Source organism: Crocodylus siamensis, chromosome 1 (genome assembly GCF_052110815.1).
Source record: "Crocodylus siamensis isolate JL-2025a chromosome 1, ASM5211081v1, whole genome shotgun sequence".
NCBI lineage: Eukaryota > Metazoa > Chordata > Crocodylia > Crocodylidae > Crocodylus > Crocodylus siamensis.
Window position 1 is genome coordinate 101,039,782 of NC_143395.1, and position 22,338 is coordinate 101,062,119.

At 40.2% G+C, this 22,338-nt stretch overlaps 1 protein-coding gene across 1 annotated transcript in view; it reads left to right on the forward strand.

The window, feature by feature from the left end:
- LAMA2 (laminin subunit alpha 2) overlaps nt 1-22,338 on the forward strand; it is a 437,413-nt gene that overhangs the window by 225,849 nt on the left and 189,226 nt on the right. Inside the window, exons 19-22 of the mRNA XM_090032537.1 lie at nt 4,185-4,271; nt 11,448-11,659; nt 19,364-19,470; nt 21,373-21,636. Coding sequence (XP_089888663.1) covers nt 4,185-4,271; nt 11,448-11,659; nt 19,364-19,470; nt 21,373-21,636 — 670 coding nt within the window. The remainder of the gene's footprint in view (nt 1-4,184; nt 4,272-11,447; nt 11,660-19,363; nt 19,471-21,372; nt 21,637-22,338) is intronic.

Here is a 22,338-nt window from a genome sequence, read left to right on the forward strand (position 1 = left end):
GATTTATTAAAAATCATCAACCATAGAACTGTGTAGTTTATTCCTCCCAGATGTAGATTTTCCCTGCAAAAAAGGATTTTCTCCTGGCATAATGACAGGTAAAGGCAGTGAAGGCCAAAAGCAAGAGTACTGTACCACTGGAAGGGGGCAATTCCTCATAAAGCACAGTGCTTCTATCCCTGGTAGCTCCCAAGGTGTGGAGTCTTAAAATGGAAAACTATGAACTGGGACTGTTGGATCATTTTTTGAAGTTTCTAAGAAGTTTGTTTTTTTCCTGGAGGGATATGAACCTGGTATCAATAAAACTGTGAAACAAAAACATTTCTTTAAAAAAGTATTTTCTACTGTAAGCCTTTAGGCAGGGACAGAAAACTCTCTCATTACATATTTGTACAGAGTACCTCAATAGGAGTCCTAAGTCCTGTGAGAGCCCATGGTGTTGCCATAATAAACAACAATGGTAATTACAGCATAAAAATAACTTGTATTATCACTTATTTTGGCTGTTTCTGAGTTAACCATTTCTGAGTAATGAAGTTGCCATGGCCCAAGCAAATATACTTGTATTATCATATCCCACTATTATGCATTATATACCTTGGTATGTGATCTGGAATTCCTCTCATACACCCACATACTGTCTTTGGACTTGACTTGATTTTTAAGTCACAATGTACAAGTACAAATTATACAATACCCTATATATATTCATTGCAACCATTAAAAATGGCAATGTATTATTTATTATTATTTAGTCAAAACTAAATAATAGTGATTTAGTAATTATTACTTTTATATAATTGTTGCTACAGTACCGCATCTTAGTGCTTCAGGTTAATACCATGTCACTATACAGAACTATGATCAAATTAGCTCTCAAAAATTAAGACAAAATCTGTGTTTTCACAGCTCTTTAGTTGTGTCTTTAACTGTAGACTTAAAAAACCCACAAAAATAACAAGAAAATGCAATCTCCTAAGAGTACATAGTGTATTCCACCCTTCTGTCAAAGACCACATCACCTCGGAGAATAAAATGGCTGCTGTGTTGCACAATGCAGGTCAAGATTCTTATGAATATAAAGTAGTAATATACAACTAATAAAGTAAATTACAAATTCATAGCTACAGGTCTTGGCACTGGATTTATGATCCAGATACCTTGTTCCAGGGGGACTCATAAAGACCGAACACAACCTCTCTATTTGGTAATAGGCAAATTGTATTGATACACAGTGATAACAGATAAGAATAATGCAAACAATTCTATATCTACCAGTCCTAGAACTATCACAGAGGGAAGGTAAGTCTGGCCAGTATGCGAGATTCACCCAGAGGTTCTCTCTTGAACATCATATGTCAGCAGCCTGGAGGTTAAAGTCCAATGCCCACCCGTCCCCAGGGGGGTGGGTGAGATGAGCTGGCGATGTTCCCTCTGCCCATAGTGGTTTTGGGTTCCACTCCCAGGGATACCTTGCTGCTCTGAAATCCTTTCTTTTGTATTCTTTCTCTTCTCTGATAAAGATTCATCTCCAGGCATTGTTGATTGGCTTTCCTGTGGTCATCATACTGTCCACATTCTGTCCTGTCAGCATATTCCTTTGTTTCACAAACCCACCACATGTACACATCCTAATTTAGGCTTTTACTGGGCCTCCTAATTTGGTTTGTTTACCAAAACTGGAAATCCCAAGGGCCCTGCAGTTTGGCATTGTGACCTAATGCCAATGCTGCAGAGTCCTTTATCTCTGTTAGGTACATTGTTCATATTATGGAACAATGTGGTACATGTCTTTAATTTCCAGCCTGTGTGTCTGCTGGTTTCAGACACAGTGGGCCTTGAAGGAAACTTTGTCACAAACAAGCTTTTAGAAATCAATGAATCCTTACTGTTCCCCTGGACCATTATTCTAATGCAATCTACTGTACATATAAGCCAGTTCCCAAAAGCAAATCTCTAAATACCATTTTGTAGGCATCAATAGGAACCTCAACTGTGAAAAGTAATTTTTGAAGCAATTAATGTATTATTATTGACTCCCATTGTCTAGATTTCAGTGAGGGTTTGAAGCATGGTTCAAAATAGTGCAAATTATTGGAAACATCTGTTTATATTTATCCCCTCCCCTTTCAAACTGTACCCACTCCTTCCACAAGAGCTTTGTCCTGTTCCTGTTAGACAATTAGTATGTCTCGTGATGGGTAGATTGTGTTTCAGAAGAATTAAACTGTAAGGCCCCTTGAACATGTTCATTTAAAAACTCCAAAGGATCCCAACAATTGCACCTCCTGCCATACCACATATGCATAACAGGTGGCACAATTTTGGGATTGGGGTCAGATACTAACTGTGCACTTTCTGCTTGCCAGTGTAGGAGGAGCCCAGGATCATGATCTCAAACTCCCCCTGCATTGGCAAGTCAAAAGCTGGGTGTCTGCAGGTCTGGGTAAGGACTGACTATCGGCTGATTGTAGGCTCCAGCTCTAGGCCCCACAGGGGCTGGTTTAAGACCCTGGTGTGATCGCCTGGAGCTGACAATTAACTGATTGTCAGCTCTGGCCCCTGACTTGCTTCACATTTAATTTAATGTGCCATACAAACCAGCCACAACAATATTCTACATTTTATGTAGAACATTTTTATGTCTAGTTTGCCATAAAATGGCACCTTAAGTTGCGTGCACATGTAGCACCTTTGCCAAGTATGCCATGACTAACATGTTAATTGTGGCATAAATGTAATGTCTAGAGGATGCCTAATAGAATCAGAATAACCCAAGGCAGATCATAGGAATGTAGGTTGTACAACTGAAAGAGACTTTCTGGGCCATTAATTCCAGGCCTGAGCTAACCAGGCAACCACTTCAAATTGTCTGAATAAGCTCCATCTTAAAAGTTATGTTTCTTTTCCACAATGCTTGCTATTCAAATGCAGTTTTGAAACATATGGCCTCCGACAGTTAGAAACCTTCTTCTACTGTCCATCCTTGGTTTATTTGTTAACCATTTTGTATCCATTTGTTGTTATGCCCATAAGATCCATTTGTTGTTACCTTAAAACTGACCTATTCCTCCTTGATGTTGCCCTTTTACTGTACAAAAATGACTGTATCTTTTCTTAACCTTCATTTTGCATGGTGCAAGAAGTCAAGCTTTGACAGCCTCCTGTGATAAGACAGGCTTTCCATTACCCTGATAATCCTAACAGCTCTTCTCTGCACTTTTTTCATCTTTCTTGAACATGGGTGACCAGAATTCTACACAGTATTCTAGTTGAGGTCCTAACATTGCCTTTCACAATAGCATTTTTACTCCCCTACCCCTAAAGAATGCATTAAAGTGGTAGAGTTTTGGTTCCCTATTGTTTCAAACCATTTACAGCTTTCATTATGTCAGAAGATTATCTCATTACAGTGTGTCAGTCTTATAACAGGGAGGGAAAATGTAGAATACAAAATGCTAGAAGGCAAAGGAACAGAGCCGGAGTGAAACACAATCATAGCAGGTTTGTAAGTTCACAACTAACTTCACTGCCAATACATGACTGTGTTACCCTTGTTATATAGAACTACAACTAAAAACACCACAAAAAAGTAGTTTTGTAGCTCATGGACCCTTCTGAAACTGCAGTGCAACTTGCTGGCCTGTTTCTGCTTCTGTTGTCTCCAGATTTGCTCAGATAAGACTCAAGCCAAAATCTAACCTTGGACTCTCTTGGAAGCTTTTCCAAATATTTCTTTTGCCCCCTACCCTTTTTTGCCTTGGCTTCCTTTATCACTCCATGTAAACCAAGTTAACTGAGCTTTCCACTCAGTTGTCTTTCCATTTCAGAGATTTAGCTCAAGAGTAGAGTCAGGGGTAGCATGTTTTGCCAGGCCCTGGAGGCACAGACAAACAACTGTACATTCTCGCTTTTTAATGGTGCACTGACAATGCAGTGATACACTAAAGTCCCATAATAACATGTAATTGGGATGCTGCCATCCATTAAGCTATATCCAGTGTTGTCAGAAATAGCAGAGTCATTCCAAACTCTGTTGGCTGGAGCCGAACCTAAACTCCATGTGCTGGATCAGAAGGGCTTTTCTTGTGCTGTTTTCAAAGAAGGAATGGAACTATGCTGCTAATGATATATTTTTTATGTTTCCTCCATGTTACTCTTCTTGCCCAACATCCACAACATAGCTTTAGCCCAACATGCCATTTAGACCAAAGTAATGGATTAATATGTGATGAGTGCGCTGCTGGGTATGCAGGACCACGCTGTGAGAGGTAAGCAAACAACCTAAAGTTCCCTTCAGCAATTTCTCTTTTCAGGTCTAGCACTGTTATCTGTTAACTGTTAATTATTGCTGTCATTGCATGAAAATGATATCAATAAAGAGGTTCCTCTTCACTCTCTTCTGTCATTGACCACAGGTATTGATATAACTTATTTACATTTTACTAGTTTTATTCCTCTGGGGTATAAATCAGGAGCAAACATGGGATTGCTGTTTTATTTTAGGGTTCAACAGTAAGGTACAACTTCACAAAAAAAAAAAACATTTGCCAGAAAGTCATAATACTTGTATAAATAATCTAACTATTCTGCACATCTTTTCAGCCTTATAGTTAATTTTGTGTCTTCAGAATGTCACTTGAATATTGAGAGTGTGCTTAGTCATTCAATGAATTATCATGGCCTTTCTTTGAAAAGTCAGAATGGAGCCAAAAATACAATTTTCTAACAGAATATATTGGTTGTTTTCATTATTTTAATCCAATATTTTAAATTTTTGTTGCTCCTACTTCCCTACTGCACTACCTTATTTGGTAGATGGAGCTACTGGGTTTAAAATAGTGGCAGAAAAATATATCTCTGCATCAAAGACACAGCAAGGCCCAATAAATTTTTGAGCAATGTTACCATTGCTTGAGATTATTATATTATATTGAGCCTTTATACAAAAGACAAATAATAAATTTGTTTTTATGTCATCTGTTTAATTTATGGCCTTAATGATCTGTTGGCACTGAGAGAGATCCTACTGTCCGGTAAATTTTTGTAGCCCACTCGCCTTTCCTGTGCTATGGAAGAAAGGGTCGAAATTAGAATTTCTGTGAATGTTAAGGTTGGTGTAAGTGAATTCAGTTCACTGAGGCTGCTCAAATTGCACTGGCTTGCCCCAGAAGTGGCAATTACAAGGCAGGGGTTATCACCCCTGTAGGAGGGAAAGCAGCATTTGCATTCTATGCTCTCTTAAGAGACTCACCAGAGAAGAAGTGTGTAAAAAGCAGCATAAGAACACTGTAGCCTGAAGGAAAGGCTGAAACGGCATATCCTCAGACTTCCTTACCCCAGGCAGAAGGCAAAGTAGAGTTGCACCTTACAGACTGACTAAATCAGTGATACACATGCTTTTGTAAGCAAGAGTTTACTTTAGCAGATTTATCGCTGATCCCAGTTGCTAGCCACTCAGTATGTGACCTCCCCAAAGGGTACCACTGAAACCAGTTCCACTTTACCATTTTGGACCCAGGACTGGGATTTTACTCCACATGTTTCCATGCAGAACCTCAAGTAAGCCAAGACCAATGAATGGAAAATCTTGCAGTTTACAGGATGAGAGGTAGGAGTGAGGCTATATCAAGAAATGCAACACAACAAAAATATGCGAGAGAGAGCATATGCAAGAGAGACCTCGTCACCCCCTCTAACACCTTTTGTATATTGTTAATCCTCCAAGATTCCTTCCTTTCCAATTTGCAGTCACAGTGACTGCTTCTTAAATCCCCCTACAATGCTGTATCTTCCCACATTGTCTACTTTCCTTACCCCACAAAGAGAGAGTGCAGCCTGTCACCTGCTTCCACCCATCATCACTGTTTCTGTTTTGCTGAGTGCTATTTCTGCTTGTCTTTTCCTGTCTGCTTTGGAAGCCATCACCCTCCTTTCAACTAGGGGGCTGTGAAGTTAATGGCTGCAGAAATAAATCACATCAAGAGCACTCTAGTGGCAGTTTGTCAATGTAGGGTTATTGACAGCTACCATGGGCAACAAGTGCTATTTCTGAGTGGAACATAAGCTGTAGATTCCTTAGGAAGGAATCTGATTAAGTGGTAGGTTTGTTTTTTTTTCCAGTTGAAACAAGTTTCATGGAACCATTGATGATTATAAACAGAAGAAAACATGATGTATTCGCTATTAAAGGGGGATATGTCATTGCCAAAAATATTCATGAAATTCCTTTTTAATTTAGCAACTGCAAACGGACAACTGATCTAAGTCATATGCAGCTATTAACAGCCCTAAATTACTATGAAGTAATATGCAGTTCTCTTAGACAACAAGCTCTAAAAAGCTTTTATTTCTATAGCTCTAACAAACCTGCTTTCACTTCTTATAGGGTGAATCCTATATAGATTTTACCTGACATTTTGTAAAGCAGTAATATCTTCAGTGCTTGTGTCTGACCTTTGATATTCAGCAGGAAGAAACTATGCAGGCTGCAGAAGTGCCTTTTCTTCGTCCTGTGGAACTCTACAATTCAGCTGAATTTGAAAACTGTCAGAAAGCACTGTTTCTGCTCTCTTACTTGGGCTTCTCAGGAAAAAAAGGTGGCAACCTGCCAACATCACTGAACCATGTAAAGAGTCTGTCACCTGACTTTGCCAAAATATTAGTATGAAGATTGCATAAGACCTGCCAGACAGGCTGTAGTTTTGATGAAGAGAGCCAGGCACACCCATACCTCTACTCTGGGCCTAGTACAGATTCCAGATCCTGTTTTACTGGTGCCATTCCTCATGACATGGTACAAACCAGGATGTTTCCCAGCTCCTGCATAGACAGCACTAAGGCAAGACTTCCCATAACCGCACTGGACCCACAACATGTTTCCAGAATCACATTACGGGCCCCATCACTTCCACAGCGGAGATATGATATAGGGCAAGAACTTCTGCAACTGGGGGGAGAAAAGAGGTTCAAGACAGGCTTTTCCCTAACCTTATAGACCTCACACATGTTTCCAAATACAGCCCATCCCTCCCACAGGACTTCCAACTTACAGGGTGAGGGTGAAAAAATGAGCTGGATCCCTTAACCACCCTTTGGATCCAACACATGGTGCCAGCAGTCTTGCTCTTTCTGCTTTGAACCTTCTCCTACAGGCCGCTGAAGTAGTTAATTCTCAAGTAAAGAGCAGTCTCATGCAGTGCTGGTAACACAACCATCAAATCCTGCTGACATTGCATTTTGAGGAGATGATTACAGGTGTATATAAACAAAAATTGTGCTTACCTTTGTCCTTTTAAAAAAGTTTAGGAAACTATGCATACAAAACCCTTTTTAGAAACTTTTAGATAGGTTCCAAAGTCAAACACTCTTAAGTTAGATAACATCATATTTATGGTTGCACATGCACATTAATTTGGCCAGCCTATGCATTATGATTTTTAATTACATGACCAGTGGCTGTTTTTGACAGGACCCCAGCCTCTTCTACAGCTTGTCTTGAATGCACAAGGGAGTCAAATGAAAATTGCAAGGACAACCATAAATCTGGTATTTCCAAGCTGTTGAGTGTGTTGCTTAGCAACAAAAATAACGTTTTAAACTAAAACTATTTTAAAATAATTTATAGGGTTTCTTCAGGTAAAAAACCATTCTTTTGTTGGTTGGAAGTTAGATATGCTAATTGTTGCTACCCTGATCTGGCACAGCTGGGTGGACAAGGCAATAACCACGCCCTTTGGATAGTTAAAAGATTTACAGGCAACCCCCACTTAACACTTTTAATTGGTTCCTGAAAAATGGAGCATTAAATGAAATGAGTGTTAAGCGAAACCCAAAATATTTGATGACCCAAGATGGCGACTGCAATTTTTTTAATGACTCAAGATGGTGACAGTGAGTGTTATAATGAAACTCGCTGAGCGCTAAGTGAAATCAGGTATCAATTTCAAATGAACATTATAGTGAAATAGCGCTAAGTGAAACAGCGTTAAGCAGGGGTTGCCTGTATAGGTCACTTTGAATTGGCCTTTTTCAGTCACGTTGAATAGTATTTTACTTCAAAAATGGTCCCCTTAAATGAACTGCAAAATCTGGTATTTTGTGGCTCCTAATTGCATGGATGCAGCTCTAAGAAATTGGATAAACAAAGTCTTGGGTCAGAGGTGATATCTTTTATTAGACCAACTAAATGGTAGCAAAAAAAGGTCTTTGCTTGCAAGATTTTGGGTATAAACACCCTCCTTCAGGCTGAGGAGAATTACAAGATTGTAAAAGTTCTCCTAGGTAGAAAAGAAACTTAATTTTGCACACAGGAGGTAGAAGGTAGAAGTTTATTCCCCTGGGTACCTCCAAGTCCTTTTGTGAGAGCATTGCTCTGTGACGTGCAGATTAGGCAGGCTTCTTCCCTGGAGGTGTCTGATGTCAGACAGGGAGGTAAAAATGTTTTCTTTCTTTGTTATCAATGAAGTTTACATTTCCAAATGGCTAAATATGATATCTTCTGTGTTTCAGGGATGTATGTTATAACCACGTTGGTCAAAGAAATAGAGATAAACAAAGCTCTTGGGTCAGAGACAATATCTTTTATTAAACCAACTAAATGGTAGCAAAAAAATTCTTTCTTTGCAAGCTTTCAGGGACAGAAGGCATATATTTTGCAGCTTGCAAATAGCTTTGTAGCCAGCACTGACAGAGGCTACCTGCCAGCCACAGGGAGGGCAAACCATGAATATAAAACTGAGAGTGAGGAAGAGTGAAGGAGAGAAAGAGGGAAAAAAGGCAAAATTATTACATTCCTTTTTTTCTCTTATTTCTCTCTCTTTCTGTCTGTCTCCCTCCAGCCCTTCCTTTCCTTATTTCCTTCCCAATAGTTGGTCTGTTGTAGTCAGCAGATAAGATAGGATGTAATTTTTTTTCCTCAATACAGAAAATTAACTTCACATGTCACATGAATCATTGTTCTTCTTTTATGTGAGCACACTGAAAAGGCAAAACACATTGAATAAGAGGACAGTAACTGAAGTGGAAATGTCCTAAAGGGAGCAGATATAGGATTAGTAAAAGTGGATTATTTTAATGTTTACCATGATCTTCTGCATAACACAGACATACAACATGCTCTCATACTGAAGCTTGCCACTATTTCAAAATATATTTATGGTTCAAGAAAGTATATAGTTTTGAGAGACTGACAAAGTTGATAGGATTGTGTTTTACTCTAGTTTTAATTAGCAGAATCTGAACCAGTCAATACAAAAAGCTTTCAAAATCTATTGTTATTAATAGAAGGGTTATATGATTAGCAGCAGAGTACTCACAAATCCCTGGAGTCCTTTGCCTATGAGCTGCTTTATATGTTTCCGTGGGTATTATCAGATACAGAACTGAAGTCTGAATAGAAAAAAAACAAACCGAAAATGAATAAACATTAATTAAAGAAAAAGGGATTAGTAGTAAATTGTGGATGTATGATATATCCTTCCAGCAATAAGTATACTACTCACTTGAGAGATTCATCAGAAAAGCATAGGTGTGGCTCCTGACATATCATTCCCTTTAATTAGAATGAGATATTTCATGGAGAACCCAGTAGTTCCTTGTTTTGGGAAAAGGATAGTTGGTATTAATTGGAACATGTATTAAGAAGGGTTCCCAGAAGTCTTGCAAATTAGATGTCATCTCTTCAGATATGGTAACTCATTTTGAAGGAAGCAAGCTGAAAACTGGTTTTTAATAGTCCCTGACATGTGAAATATCCATTTCCTTGCTGGGAACCACTAACAGCTGTGGTATATGTGACAAGTTCTGAAGCTCTGACAATAAAACAAATCAGGAAAAATATGGTGCAAAATTCTAAAGGCTGTTGATTCTAGTCTGGTAACTCCTGTTGCAAGAAAAGCAACTGTAGAAGAAAGCTACTCATGAGGAATAAACCTTATAAAATGAAGTTTGCAGACTTTGCTCATGTTATCAAGTGCTTACACAAATAGTACCATCTGGACAACTTGTGTGAGTAAGATGACTTAACCCTAATTATAACAGTTTTCAGTTTTATGGGGAAGAAGAAAAAGACACATTTGATGTGTATGGCATCTCACTACAGATAGATACTTCATCACATCCCGATAGAATTTCTTCTTTAGTCTTAAATTCTCTTAAGTCCATCATTTTATAAGCTTGTTAATATCAAAATTAATCATCATTTCATAAATACATGTGAAAATACAGTTATTTAGGAACCAACTGGAAGGTTTCTGGCACTGCACATGTGCTAAGTGCAAAGAAAGAGATGGTCTTTACGAAAATGTGTAAAGTTACTGCAAAATTACGAGCCTGAAAGTGCTGCAGAGCTACTCAAGCACCCTGCACAAGATTCTTGCTCACCATTACTGCCCAGTTTACTAAGACATGGAGAGGATACCTGTATTAGAATATTAGAGTTGCATTTGAAATGAGTTGTGAACGGTTCAGTTTACGATATGTGGTATTCATGTAGCTTTGGCCCACCATTATACTAGTCTGAATTCATCTGAAATGACATGAATAACAATATTAGTCTGAACCTGGAGATTTTACGTTCCTTTTTTTACTTCCCCTTTTTTACAGGTTGGTCTAACTGTGAAATGTGAGCAAATTTAATGGAAAGGGAGAGTAGGTCAGAATATAAATGAGAAATGAGCTACAAGAGTAGTAGAAATACACTGTTAAAATATACCTTGATGTTCAGTCAGATTTACTATCATGTTTTATGTGATATCTATAGGAAGTCCTAGAGTAGAAATACAGAAATGTGATATTTTTAAATATCTCTGATTTGAAATTTGCAATACAAGATATATTTTATTTAGTGACAGTTGAGTGATTCCTGTGTTACGGAGATATGGTTACATGACCTCCATGTACACAGACATACACACCTCTATAATTAAACAGATTTCTCAGTGCAGAAGATTTGGGGTTCTTTTATTACTATACAAACAAATAATTTTGCATCCATATAATTTTGTAAAGCTGTTTTCTCCAAATACATTTCTATGGTGTGGGTGGGGGCGGTAGTTGCCTGGATGTGGGGTGGAATTGTCAGCCTTTCTGGTTAGCGAATACAGAAAAGCAGCTACATATGATGTGCTGTAGTACAAAGCCTTTCCAATGTGGACTTGAATTCCTCTAGAGTGCCAATAGACAGATTTCTTATTATGCTTTTGTCTCGTCTTCAGTGCCAGTGACAAGATTTTTTCCCCCACTGAAATCTAATTATTAACAGAGTTGGCAGGATGTCAGCTGGTACTATATCTACAGTGCTGTTAAAAAGAGAGAGAGAGGCACTTAAGAAACACTTGAAAGGGAATCAAATCATCTTTAGTGATTAGCAAGACGATACAACTGTAAACATTTCTCATAAGAGGGCTAGGTAAGGACCCTGACTAATGTTGTCTCTTTTACCTTAGGTGTGCAGAAGGCTATTTTGGGCAGCCTTCAATACCAGGGGGATCATGCCAGCCATGCCCATGTAATGACAACCTTGACTTCTCCATACCTGGCAGCTGTGACAGCTTGTCTGGAGCTTGCCTGATATGTAAGCCAGGTACAGCAGGCCAGTTCTGTGAGATGTGTGCTGACGGATATTTTGGAGATGCTCTTGATGCAAGGAACTGTCAACGTAAGTCCGCTTTTCTGCTCCTGACAGAGTAGATATATTCCATAGCAACATACTGCTTAGCACCTGAGAAGTAGGGGGCTGCGCATATGCAAGTGATACAGTATACTTATACCTATATTAATAATGCTATATTAATATGTATGTCTAGAAGGATTTCAACATATGCACAAAGCTTAAAAATTTCCTCCTCAACTGACATGGTCATAACTTGGGTGTTTTTGGCACTGTAGCAAAGGGCATATTTTTCAGATGTTTTGTTAAGAGGCCCAGCAAGTAGTACACAACATTTCTGTTCCTTAGAGGACATTGTTTTTAGTGAGGTCCAGTGGTGAAACATTTTATTTCCTTTAGGACTTGAATCTGTCATTCCCTTGTTTTAAATCAGGAGTGACTCCTTTGAGGCAAATGGAGTTACAGGCAGTCCTCAGACTTATGACACAATTGGTTCCTGAAAACCACGTCTTAAGTTGAAACGTTGTAACTCAGAACCAATTTTCCCATAGGAAACAATGTTATAAATGAGGGATTGGTTCCTGAACCAAGGCCCAATACTCTGTTTTCACCAAAAATCACCCAAAATTTTGTACTCAATCAATTATAGATGAATAATATAGCTGCAATCACATTGACTTGGAAGGACTTCTTTGAGGAGACTGTGCTGCACTTTTTGAAGGGTTCTTGGCTAGAGTCTTCTCAGGAGTCTTGGCTGCAGATTTTTCTGGAGTCTTGTCTGGTTTCTTAAAGAAAGTGTCCAAGGAAGTTTGGACAGATGTTCTCCAGGGAGATGGGTGATGCAGCGAGCTAGTTCACTGGCGTGAAATCGCATCAGAACAAGCATTGTAAAGCCAAAACTGACATCAGAAAGTTGAAACAGGGTGTCAATTTATAAAAGTTGCAAGTGCGAAGCGTTGTAGGTCGAGGACTGCCTGTACATCGGTATAAAATAATAAGTGAAAGGAGAACCAGTCCATCACCTAACTGTTGAGTATTGTAGGGATTACCAAGGGATGTTTCCAGAATACTTGGCTAAGGCATGAAACTTAGAAGCCTGTATTGATGGCTGAAAGATTTGGTCTGTTGGCGACTTGCTCTTTTGACAATGAGAAAAGTAGGTTCATGGACTCTGGTTTGATGTACCTTACTTTTGGCACCCCTCATTCTGTTTCCTTTTCTCATCCTAAGAATCTAAGCTATCCTAGTTCTTATAGATAAAATGACTTGCAAATCGTAAGTATTCCAAATTTTTGGAAATTAGTCCTCTAATATCTCAAGCTGTGCACCCAGAAATTGAAGTTCATCTTATTAGAGACTCTTGAAAAGAGAGAGAGAGAGAGAGAGTGTGTGTGTGTGTGTGCGCGCGCGCTCAGTTGGTTAGAGTATGATGCTAATTTCACCAAGGTTGCAGGTTTGATCCATGGCTGAACTGGGTGCTCTCTTGAGATCCCTTCCAGCCTTACTTCTCTATGAAATATCAGTCTTTTAATTTAATATATGATAATAATGCTTATCTGCATCCAAGGAGTTCAATTAATTATTGCAAAACATTACAAGAATCCTTCAGGAAAGACAGTCTACGCACAAAGTACAAAGTGTTGCTATTAATAGCAAGTCTCTCTGTTCTGTGGTTATAACATTATGAGCATGTTTATGTGAGTCTGTATAACTGTAATCTGTGTGGGTGTGTATAATGCAGTAGTTCTCATCCATTTTAGACTTGAGGCACCTCTGGATTTGAGGCACCCACTGGAAAATGCCAGCTTTTAGTTTTCATTCTTTTTTGCCTACAGGAAAATAATAGAGCAATGTTTCTATTGCAAAGAACTCAGAAAGACCACAGCTACAGATTTCTGTTTGGAATTTCTAGGTTTTTATGGGGAATCGTGTTTGCACACCTAACAGCACTGACATTGTCTGGCACCCACAGCACCTTTGAAGGCTCTCCGGGCACCCAGGGTGCTGTTGCACCTTGTTTGAGAATAACTGATTTAATGTATGTTGTAGGCATATGCATAGCTTTAAAAAGAGATCAACAGGTATGCAAGTATTATACAAAAGGTTGTCCACATGTTTTACAACTATGTAGTATTAGAATTTCAGCATTCTCAAGTGGTCTCAGAACTAGTTAATAATTCATGGGTAAGATGACACATAATTCAACATGTTAAATATATAATGTTTAAAAGCACTGCTTTTCACAAATCAAAGTACAGTCCACCAAATTTCAGCACTCAGCAGTTTACCACTCTCCCACAGTCCTTGACATGGATGATGCTTTGAACATGCAGTAGTGGTGGTAGCTTCATGGGAGAGGATCATGAACATGGGACACAAGGCGAGTTCAGAAAACATACAATTAAAAATAAATAGTATTAAAGATAAATACATTTTTAATGTAGAAATATAAGCTTTGTTTTTGTAATTAGTTGCAAAGGACAGCCTCATGATTTATTCCTATCCAAAGTTATTTTCTTTCCATCTTTCATGTGGATTTTCATTTTGCATATGATTTTACCTTTCTTTAGCAGACTTCCATGAAGTCTTGCCCTGCAGCTACAGTATCAGAGGCACCACGACTTTACTTTGTTGTTTTCAATTTTCACCCTTTATTAAAGATCCAAACTCAAGAGTATTGAAAAGCATGATTTTTTGCTCTCAAATTATTGTTTGAATATTTTTTCTCATTCTAAAGTAAAGTGCCATTGTCAAATGCATTAACCATTTCAAATGATGGTCCAACTTTGTCACAGCATTTCTAGATTTCTTTATAAATGTCCAAGGTTTGTTTGATTTAATCCTTCTGCACTGATTTCTTGTCATGGAAGTGAAAAATGGTACAGTCTTGTAGGGAAAACACTGAGGGATTACACTTGTAGTACCACAGTTGGATGAAGTATAAGGAGTTATTGAGATATAATGATGCATATTCAAATATGTGTACATACAGAAGAGAAATAAGTCAGTGTGTTTGATTCTTAGACCCCTGGCAGATGTACACATGAAGGTGTGATGGGATCTGATGTGGAATCCCTACAGTCGCACCTCCTGCCATGCCACATATTGGCAAGCAGCAAGCTGGAAGCTCTGTCAGCTGATCCGAGCTTCCAGCTGCAGGAGTATACCACATGCTCCCATGTTTGGCAGTCTAGATCAGCTGATGGGGCTCCCAATCATGGGTGTGCAAGGCTGTGCCCTGCAGCTGAGACCCACATCAGCTGTCAGCTTTCAGCCTCAAGGGCACATGGTACACCCATGAACTGATGGGGCTCCCACAGCTAGGAGCCCCAACCTGACCACATGTTCAATTAATGGCGTAATAGAAACCAGCCACAAAGTTATTACACATTTTTTTGTCATACTTGTGTAGCTTATTCCTTGTTTTATCACACCATTAATTTTATTATTGTGTGGCTGGGTAACAACTTGAAACATGTTTGATTGAGTAATCATCTGCCGGGGCCTTATGTGTGTGCTTGTGTTTGTACTTCTGTAATCAAACATGCTGTCTTTACAGAGAGAGGGGGTAGATCTTGACCACTGTAATAGTGGATAAAAGATTTCTGCACTTAGGGAGAAAGAAATTACCTAAGTTTCATATTCACAAATTCCCTTTGCATGACAAGTGAGGATAACACACTTCCCCACCCAGAGGTGAATTTGTAAGCAGGGTTTAAGTGAAATAAATGCAGCTTATAATGCTTAGCAGTTTAGTAGATTCATACTACTAAAATATATATTATTGCTGTATACATTATACATACTGTTAGTTGGAAAGTCTTGACTCCTTGACTTCTAACTTCTGCTTATCTGTGGCCAAAATAAGAATATATTGCATGGAATTTTGAGTAATATAATATAAATAATATAACCCCATGTGTGGATAAAAATACTCTTGATTTCTTTCTTAGATTCTTATGGTACCATATCTCAAAATATATAATAGGAAAAAGTATCCAGAAGGCCTTACACAGACTTTGGCCTAGCTTTTCAAGGGTCATTGACGTTCCAAAGATGAGACATAATGCCCATTGCAACGTATCTTCTTCAAAGTAAGTTGCTAATTACGAGGGACAAACATGACATGTAACAGAATTGACACGACATGCAAGATGACATATAAAATCCTTGCTCCTAAAAACATAGTACAAGCTGCTAACAAATAATAGGGGGAACAGAGTTTTAAAGGTATGTTTCAATGGGCATTATGTCTCATCTTTGGCACATCAATAGTTCTAAAAATTAAATAGAGCAAGAAGGGAAAAAGGAAGAGGCCTGGAAATTGTGGTTAAATATATCCCAAAATACAAGCAGATTAAACCTTTCTGCAGACATAAAGAAGCACTGTTATTATGACATAGAGTATCACCAAGATAGCTCTAGGACACTACAGCTTTTTATTTTGTTGTTATTTCAGCATAATACGTGCCTCACAAAGACTTTGGAAAATAATAGTGTGGCAAGTCATAACATTTGCAGCTTTTTGGTATGACACCCACTACATAACACGTTAAAGTAATTAGAAAATGATATTCTGTTTTAAAGTCAGCCTTTACCAACAGGTCCACACTGTCATGAAAGAGATACTGCATTATTTCTTTATATGCACAGGAAGGATAACTGCAGTATATCAAGTGGCAGTTTGCAGTGTCTGAGATGCTGACATATAAATGGCAACCACAGTGTATACAGTTGCTATTGAAAGTGCTTCTTAAAATGAAAGTGTCAGGTTGGATGTTAGAAAAGGACTAGAGACTTCAATCAGGGGAACTGCAAGACAGAAAAAGACATTGGCCACAAAACAGCAGCAGGCAGCAGTGACCATGAGATGACTGCGTTCAGGATCTGGAGGAAAGAAAGGAAGGAGAGAAGCAGAATAAGGATCCTGGACTTCAGAAAAGTGGACTCTGGCTATGACTCACTCAAGGAGCTGATGGGGAGGATCCCCAAGGAGGCTAGTCTGAGGGGGAAAGGAGCCCAGGTGAGCTGGTTATACTTTAACGAAACCTTACTGAGGGTGCAGGAACAAACCATCCTGATACGCAGGAAGCATAGGTGATGCATAGGGAGGGCATGGGGAGGCACATGCCCCACCTGAGATTGGCTGCCACCAAAACCACCGCCGACTTCTGCAGGTGGTCACCGCTCGTTACCCAACCCTCCCCCCGTTGCCGCCAACACTGTCGCCAGTTTTTGCAGCTGGTCCCTGCTCACCGCTGATGCTGCTGTCTACAAATGGTGCCCCCCAGTCTCAGGAGGTACTAGTCCTTCATGGCAGCAAGACTAGCAAGTATGACAGAAGACCAGCTTGGTTTAGCAGGGAACATTTAATTGAGCTAAAACACAAAAAAGACTCTTACAAGAAGTGGAAATTTGGACAAACTACTAGGGAGAAGTATAAGAGTATTGTTCAGGTATGAAGGGAAATTAGAAAAGCCAAAGTGCAACTGGAGTTGCAGCCAGCAAGGGATATGAAGCGTAACAAGAAGGGTTTCTATAGGTATTTCAGCAACAAGAGGAAGATTAGGGGAAGTGTGGGTCTCTTACTGAATGCGGGAGGCAACCTACTGACGGATGATGCAGGCTGAAGTGCTCAATGTGTTTTTACCTCAGTCTTCACCAGCAAGGTCAGCTCTGAGACTATTGCACCTGGCAGCAGAGTTTGGGAAGGAGGTGAGCATACAACAGTTGCAAAAGAAGAGGTTAGGGACTATTTAGAAAAGCTGGATATATACAAGTCATGGGGCCAGATGCGATGCACCCAAGGGTGCTGAGGGAATTGGCCTATGTAATTGCAGAGCCACCAGCCATTATCTTTGAAAACTCATGGCAGTGTGAGAGGTCCTGGATGATTGAAAGGGGAAGAAGGAGGATGCAGGGAACTACAGACTGATCAGCCTCACCTCAGTCCCTGGAAAAATCATGGAGCAGGTCCTCAAGGAATCCATTTCTAAGCATTTGGAGGAGGAGAAAGTGATCAGGAACAGTCAGCATGGATTCACCAAGGACAAGTCTTGCCTGACCTACCTGGCTGCATTCTATGAATGAGATAGTTCTTTCTGTGGATGTGAGGAGAGCAGTGATATACCTTGATTTTAGCAAGGTTTTTGATAGTCTTTTACAACATTCTTGCAAACAAACTAAGGAAGTGCGGATTGGATAAATGGACTGTTAAGGTGGAGAGATAGCTGGCTGGATTATTGAACTCAAAGGGTAGTAATCAATGACTCAGTGTCTAGCTGTAGCCAGTATCCAGTGGAGTGCCAGGGGAGTCCAGTGGGGGTCAGTCTTGGGACTGGTTTTGTTCAGTGTCTTCATCAATGACCTGGAAGATGGGATGGAGTGTACTCGCAGCAAGTTTGTGTATGACACCAAACTGGGGGGAGTAGTAGATATGCTGGAGGGTAGGGCTAGGATTGAGGCACCTCAATAATTTGTAAGATTGGACCAAAAGAAATTTCATGAGATTCAATAAGGAAAAGTACAAAGTCCTGCATTTAGGACACAATCATGCCATGCACCAGTATAGGTTTAGACTGGGGTATAGGAGAGTTGTAGAAGCAGATGATCGACAATGTCGTCTTTGGTTGTTGCAAAAGACTGCTCTCTAGATTTTAACCATATTCCTCTTTCCTGCACAACCACTATCCCTGCCCGTCTAGAGTCTTGGTTGCAGAGGGCAGGCTGTTCAGAAGACCTATGTTTCTCATTATTCAATCTCCTATGGAGGAACTGTTTTTAAACTTGATTATATAGAAATATGCAAAATGGCGTGCTCTAATTCTACTTTTCTGGTGACTTGGCGTGAAGCAAATTCATCAGTGTAATTACAGTTTTATAAAGGCTGTGTTACTACATTATGTTTTTACTGCAAGAATTGTCACTTTCCTAGTAGAAATCAGGAGCATACAAATATGTATTCAGTTTCTCCTAGAGGAAACATGTTCCTTCCAGAAAAAAGATCTTTTAGGCATCTCCCTTGCAAAAAAGTTTCTCCTGCAAGAATCAACACCTGCAAGATGTTCCAGTCCCTTCCCAGTCTGGCAAGTGAAGCAGCTGCTCTACCGCTCCTCACTTCTTTTCCCATCCCCTTCCAGATCAGGGACTGCCAGCTAAACAGCATGGGTGGCAGTTTCAAAGTAAGCAGGGCCAGGAATCCAAGCCTTGTTCCCCACATCCCGGACTTGCCATTGCTGTCTGTGCCACCTAGCTGGGTTGCACATGTAGTGACTTAAAAGCTGCAGAACTGGGAATTGAGGTTGAGGAGGCTCTTTCCAGCCATGCTTCCCCATGGCTCTGGCTTTAAATCACCTTGTGCTCATCTTGGCTGCACACGTGCTGCTTTTAAAGGCAAGAAGCTGCCTGTTGACAGCCTGCCCTTTTTTTAGGCACAGGTAAAGGTACCTGTGTAGCTCTCCAGCTAGGGGCCTCCTAAACTGTCTATTTTTCTAGTTTCTATTTTCTTTAGAAATGAATTCCTGTCTTTGGCCAGTGTTACAGTTCAAGTCATGTTGATGCCAATGTTGTGTGGAGCAGTGCGTAGTGCTGTCTGGCATGTGATCCTCCCTTAAAATTCAGCTCAGTGAGAGGCTAGGCTGCTGACACCTTACACGGCTAGCAATAATTAGAATAGCACCATACATGCTTGGCTACCACAGATAAAGGTAATAGCAAAGTGCATTGTGACAACTGTTCTCTGTTTCCCTATAGCATGTCACTGCCACATCAATGGTTCATTCTCAGAGATCTGCAACTTTCAGAGCGGGCAGTGTAAGTGCAAGCCCAATGTTGTGGGGCAGAAGTGTGATGAGTGTAAGGTGAGTAATAAGAGGTGGGATTCTATTTAATTGTTTTTCTCTGTTTTACACAACTAAATATTGTTCTTCTTAAATGGAATATCATGTGCCATACACACACACAACAGTTAAGTGGCTTTATTTCTGTCAGGAGATCCATGTTATTTTTTTCATTTTTTAGAGCAAAGTTGACGCTAAACAAATATGTCCCATTCTGTCCAATGAACACATACACAATTTTTTTTAATTGTAAGTTGTCCAAAAAATGTATACACTGTGAACCATAATGTGGCTGAATAAAGTAATACACATGAGAAGAAAGAGGAAGCGGAGAAACCTGGCCTAAGAGAGATCAACTCATTTACTATATTTAGCCAAATCCAGACAACCCTGAATTTAAGGCAACCCTGCAATACTTAGATTCTACACATGGGAACTTTATAAATTTGTTATAATTTTTCATGTATAGAATCTAATTATTGGAGGGCTGTCTTAAATTCATCCTCCCCCCACTCCCCATCACTGCAATGGGGAAAACAGTGGCAGTGGGGACAGGTGGTAGGGGAGGCAGTAGTGGGGAGGCAGAAGGTGGGTAGGTGATGGAGGGAGCAGTGAGGGTGTCAAGCAGCTTGACTTCTGCCACCTGCCTGCCCCACCCTCTGCCTTCCTGCAGCCTTGGGCCCTCTATGCTCCTACTCCCTGGTCCTTCTCTGGAGCCTCTGCTTCCCTCCCCTGCCCATGACAGCTTAGTCTTGCTCTGCCCTGGCAGACTGGCATCAGCCCCAGCCAAGCTCAGTAGTGGTGGCAGCAGCATGGCAGCTTCAGCCTGGGATCCATGTACCTAGCCAGAACTGCTGCCATCACTATTGCTACAGGATGAGTCTGGGGCCAGAGTATCTATATGCTTCATGCTCCAGGGTGGAGCCAGGCCTGGAATCTGCTGGAGCAGAGCAAGGGTAAGCAGCGGTAGGGTTGGGAAGGGATAAAAAGGCTATGGGGCGGGTGGGAGATGGGCCCCCTACCAACTCTTCACCTAAGGCTGTGGTGGGGAAGAGCAGTGCAGGAGAAGGTAGCAGCTACAGCTCTGGTCCCAAGCCAGAGCCAGTGCCAGAGCCACAGTAGCTGCCCCTGTCCCCTCATCCCGTCACTTCATACTCAGTTCCAAGATAAGGGACCTTCTTCCCCATGTTAGATGGGGGGAAAGAATCTTAGCTTGGATTTGAGTAAATACAGTATTTAAAAGAAAAAACAAAATGCTTGTCCATCTCTGCCTTGAAATTTGTAGGTTTTATCCAAATCCATGTTAAAAACTGCTTGTTGCTTTGCTGGTTGTTCAAATACATACTTTAGAAATCACAGCAAAAAACACTAGATCCATGCACCATTCCAGTCCCTCTCAAAATGTGTTTTCTTCAGACCAGTAGGATCTGTTTTATGCATTACAACAGCTCCATGGACAACAGATGGAAAACTCCTGTTTTAGGTCCCTGTGTCTCAAAGCACTTGAAGCATGTGCATAATTTAATGTATATGATTAATCCTGTGGAATCAATATCTAAAATTGCACTTACCTAAGTAGTGTTCTGGGTAAGAAGCTCAGTAAATATTCCCCTTCCATTTTCAATACTACTTAAATGTTTCACTCAAGGGGACCGCAGTGATGTCAGGGAAACAGCCCAGTTGCATTGGAGGGTAGAATTTGCTCCCCCCACTATACGTGTACACAGAAAACATTTCAAGCTAGCTTAGTATAACCCATGGGTTTTTAGTCTCCGTTATCTAACTCTTTTTTTTTTATCTCTTGTATTTTATCAAGTGTTAGCTGCAAAATTGTCCTTTGTGTAATACAGCCTTTTTCTCAGTCTTTCTTTTCACCTTGTCTCTTTGCCTTTGTTCTCTGTCTTTTCTCTTTTACTCCTCAAGCCCAACCACTTTTGGGGCCCAGAAGAGCAGTTCTGTGTACCCTGTGGCTGCAATCCTTTAGGATCCGTGTCACCGCGCTGTGATATGTCAGGGAGATGCATCTGTAAATCAGGTTTCATGGGTAAACACTGTGAGCTCAGCAGACAGGTACACAAACGGAGGGGGAATCCACGGAACACTCAGCAAATCCAGCTTCCTCCACAGAGACGGGGCTTTCCAAGTGCCAGCGGGTGCCCGCGAGGTGCTTATAGGCCTGTCACTTCGGTAATCTGAAAACATGTGCACTGCATGGGCTGGATTAGGTGTGCTTTTTCTGCATGGGAGTTTTGCACTCTTCCTATACTACATGAGAGTAACCTGCTATCAGACTTAAGAATAGGGAAGGCTTCTTTAATATATACCCATTTTCACGATCCAGCATAGTGAAAGTATGGCCAAAACCTTGAAGACCAAGATCAGACACCATTGTCAACAGTGGCATGTATAGAAAAAAGGGGTGGCATTTTGATTCTATTGAAATCAATAGATGGTTATCCATAGATTTCATTTTACAGGATGTCATCCTGCACTTTATGATTCAGAATACCAAAAACCCTAAAAATTATGGTAGAAAGATTGGCCCAAAAGCATGAGGAGAACATACTTACTCTGAACCACCAAATGTGGTAGGTCTTAAGTTTTCTTTCAACATGTCAATTGCCTAAAATGACTCATTTTATTGGCTCAAGTGCACAATATTGGAAGAACCAGTTTCTGAAGCTGAATGCAGATTTATCTTATCTCTATGTAGTCCCATCATTTTGCATGGTCAGTAGAAGCAGTCTAATGTTAATGTTATGCTGTTGTCGTGCACCACACCTAAAAGGGAAGTTGCAGGAGATGGTTTTGTTTCCAAGAACAACACAGATATATACTATGTACATATATTTCACAGACCTCTTGACAGGGCAAAAAGTAATAATATAT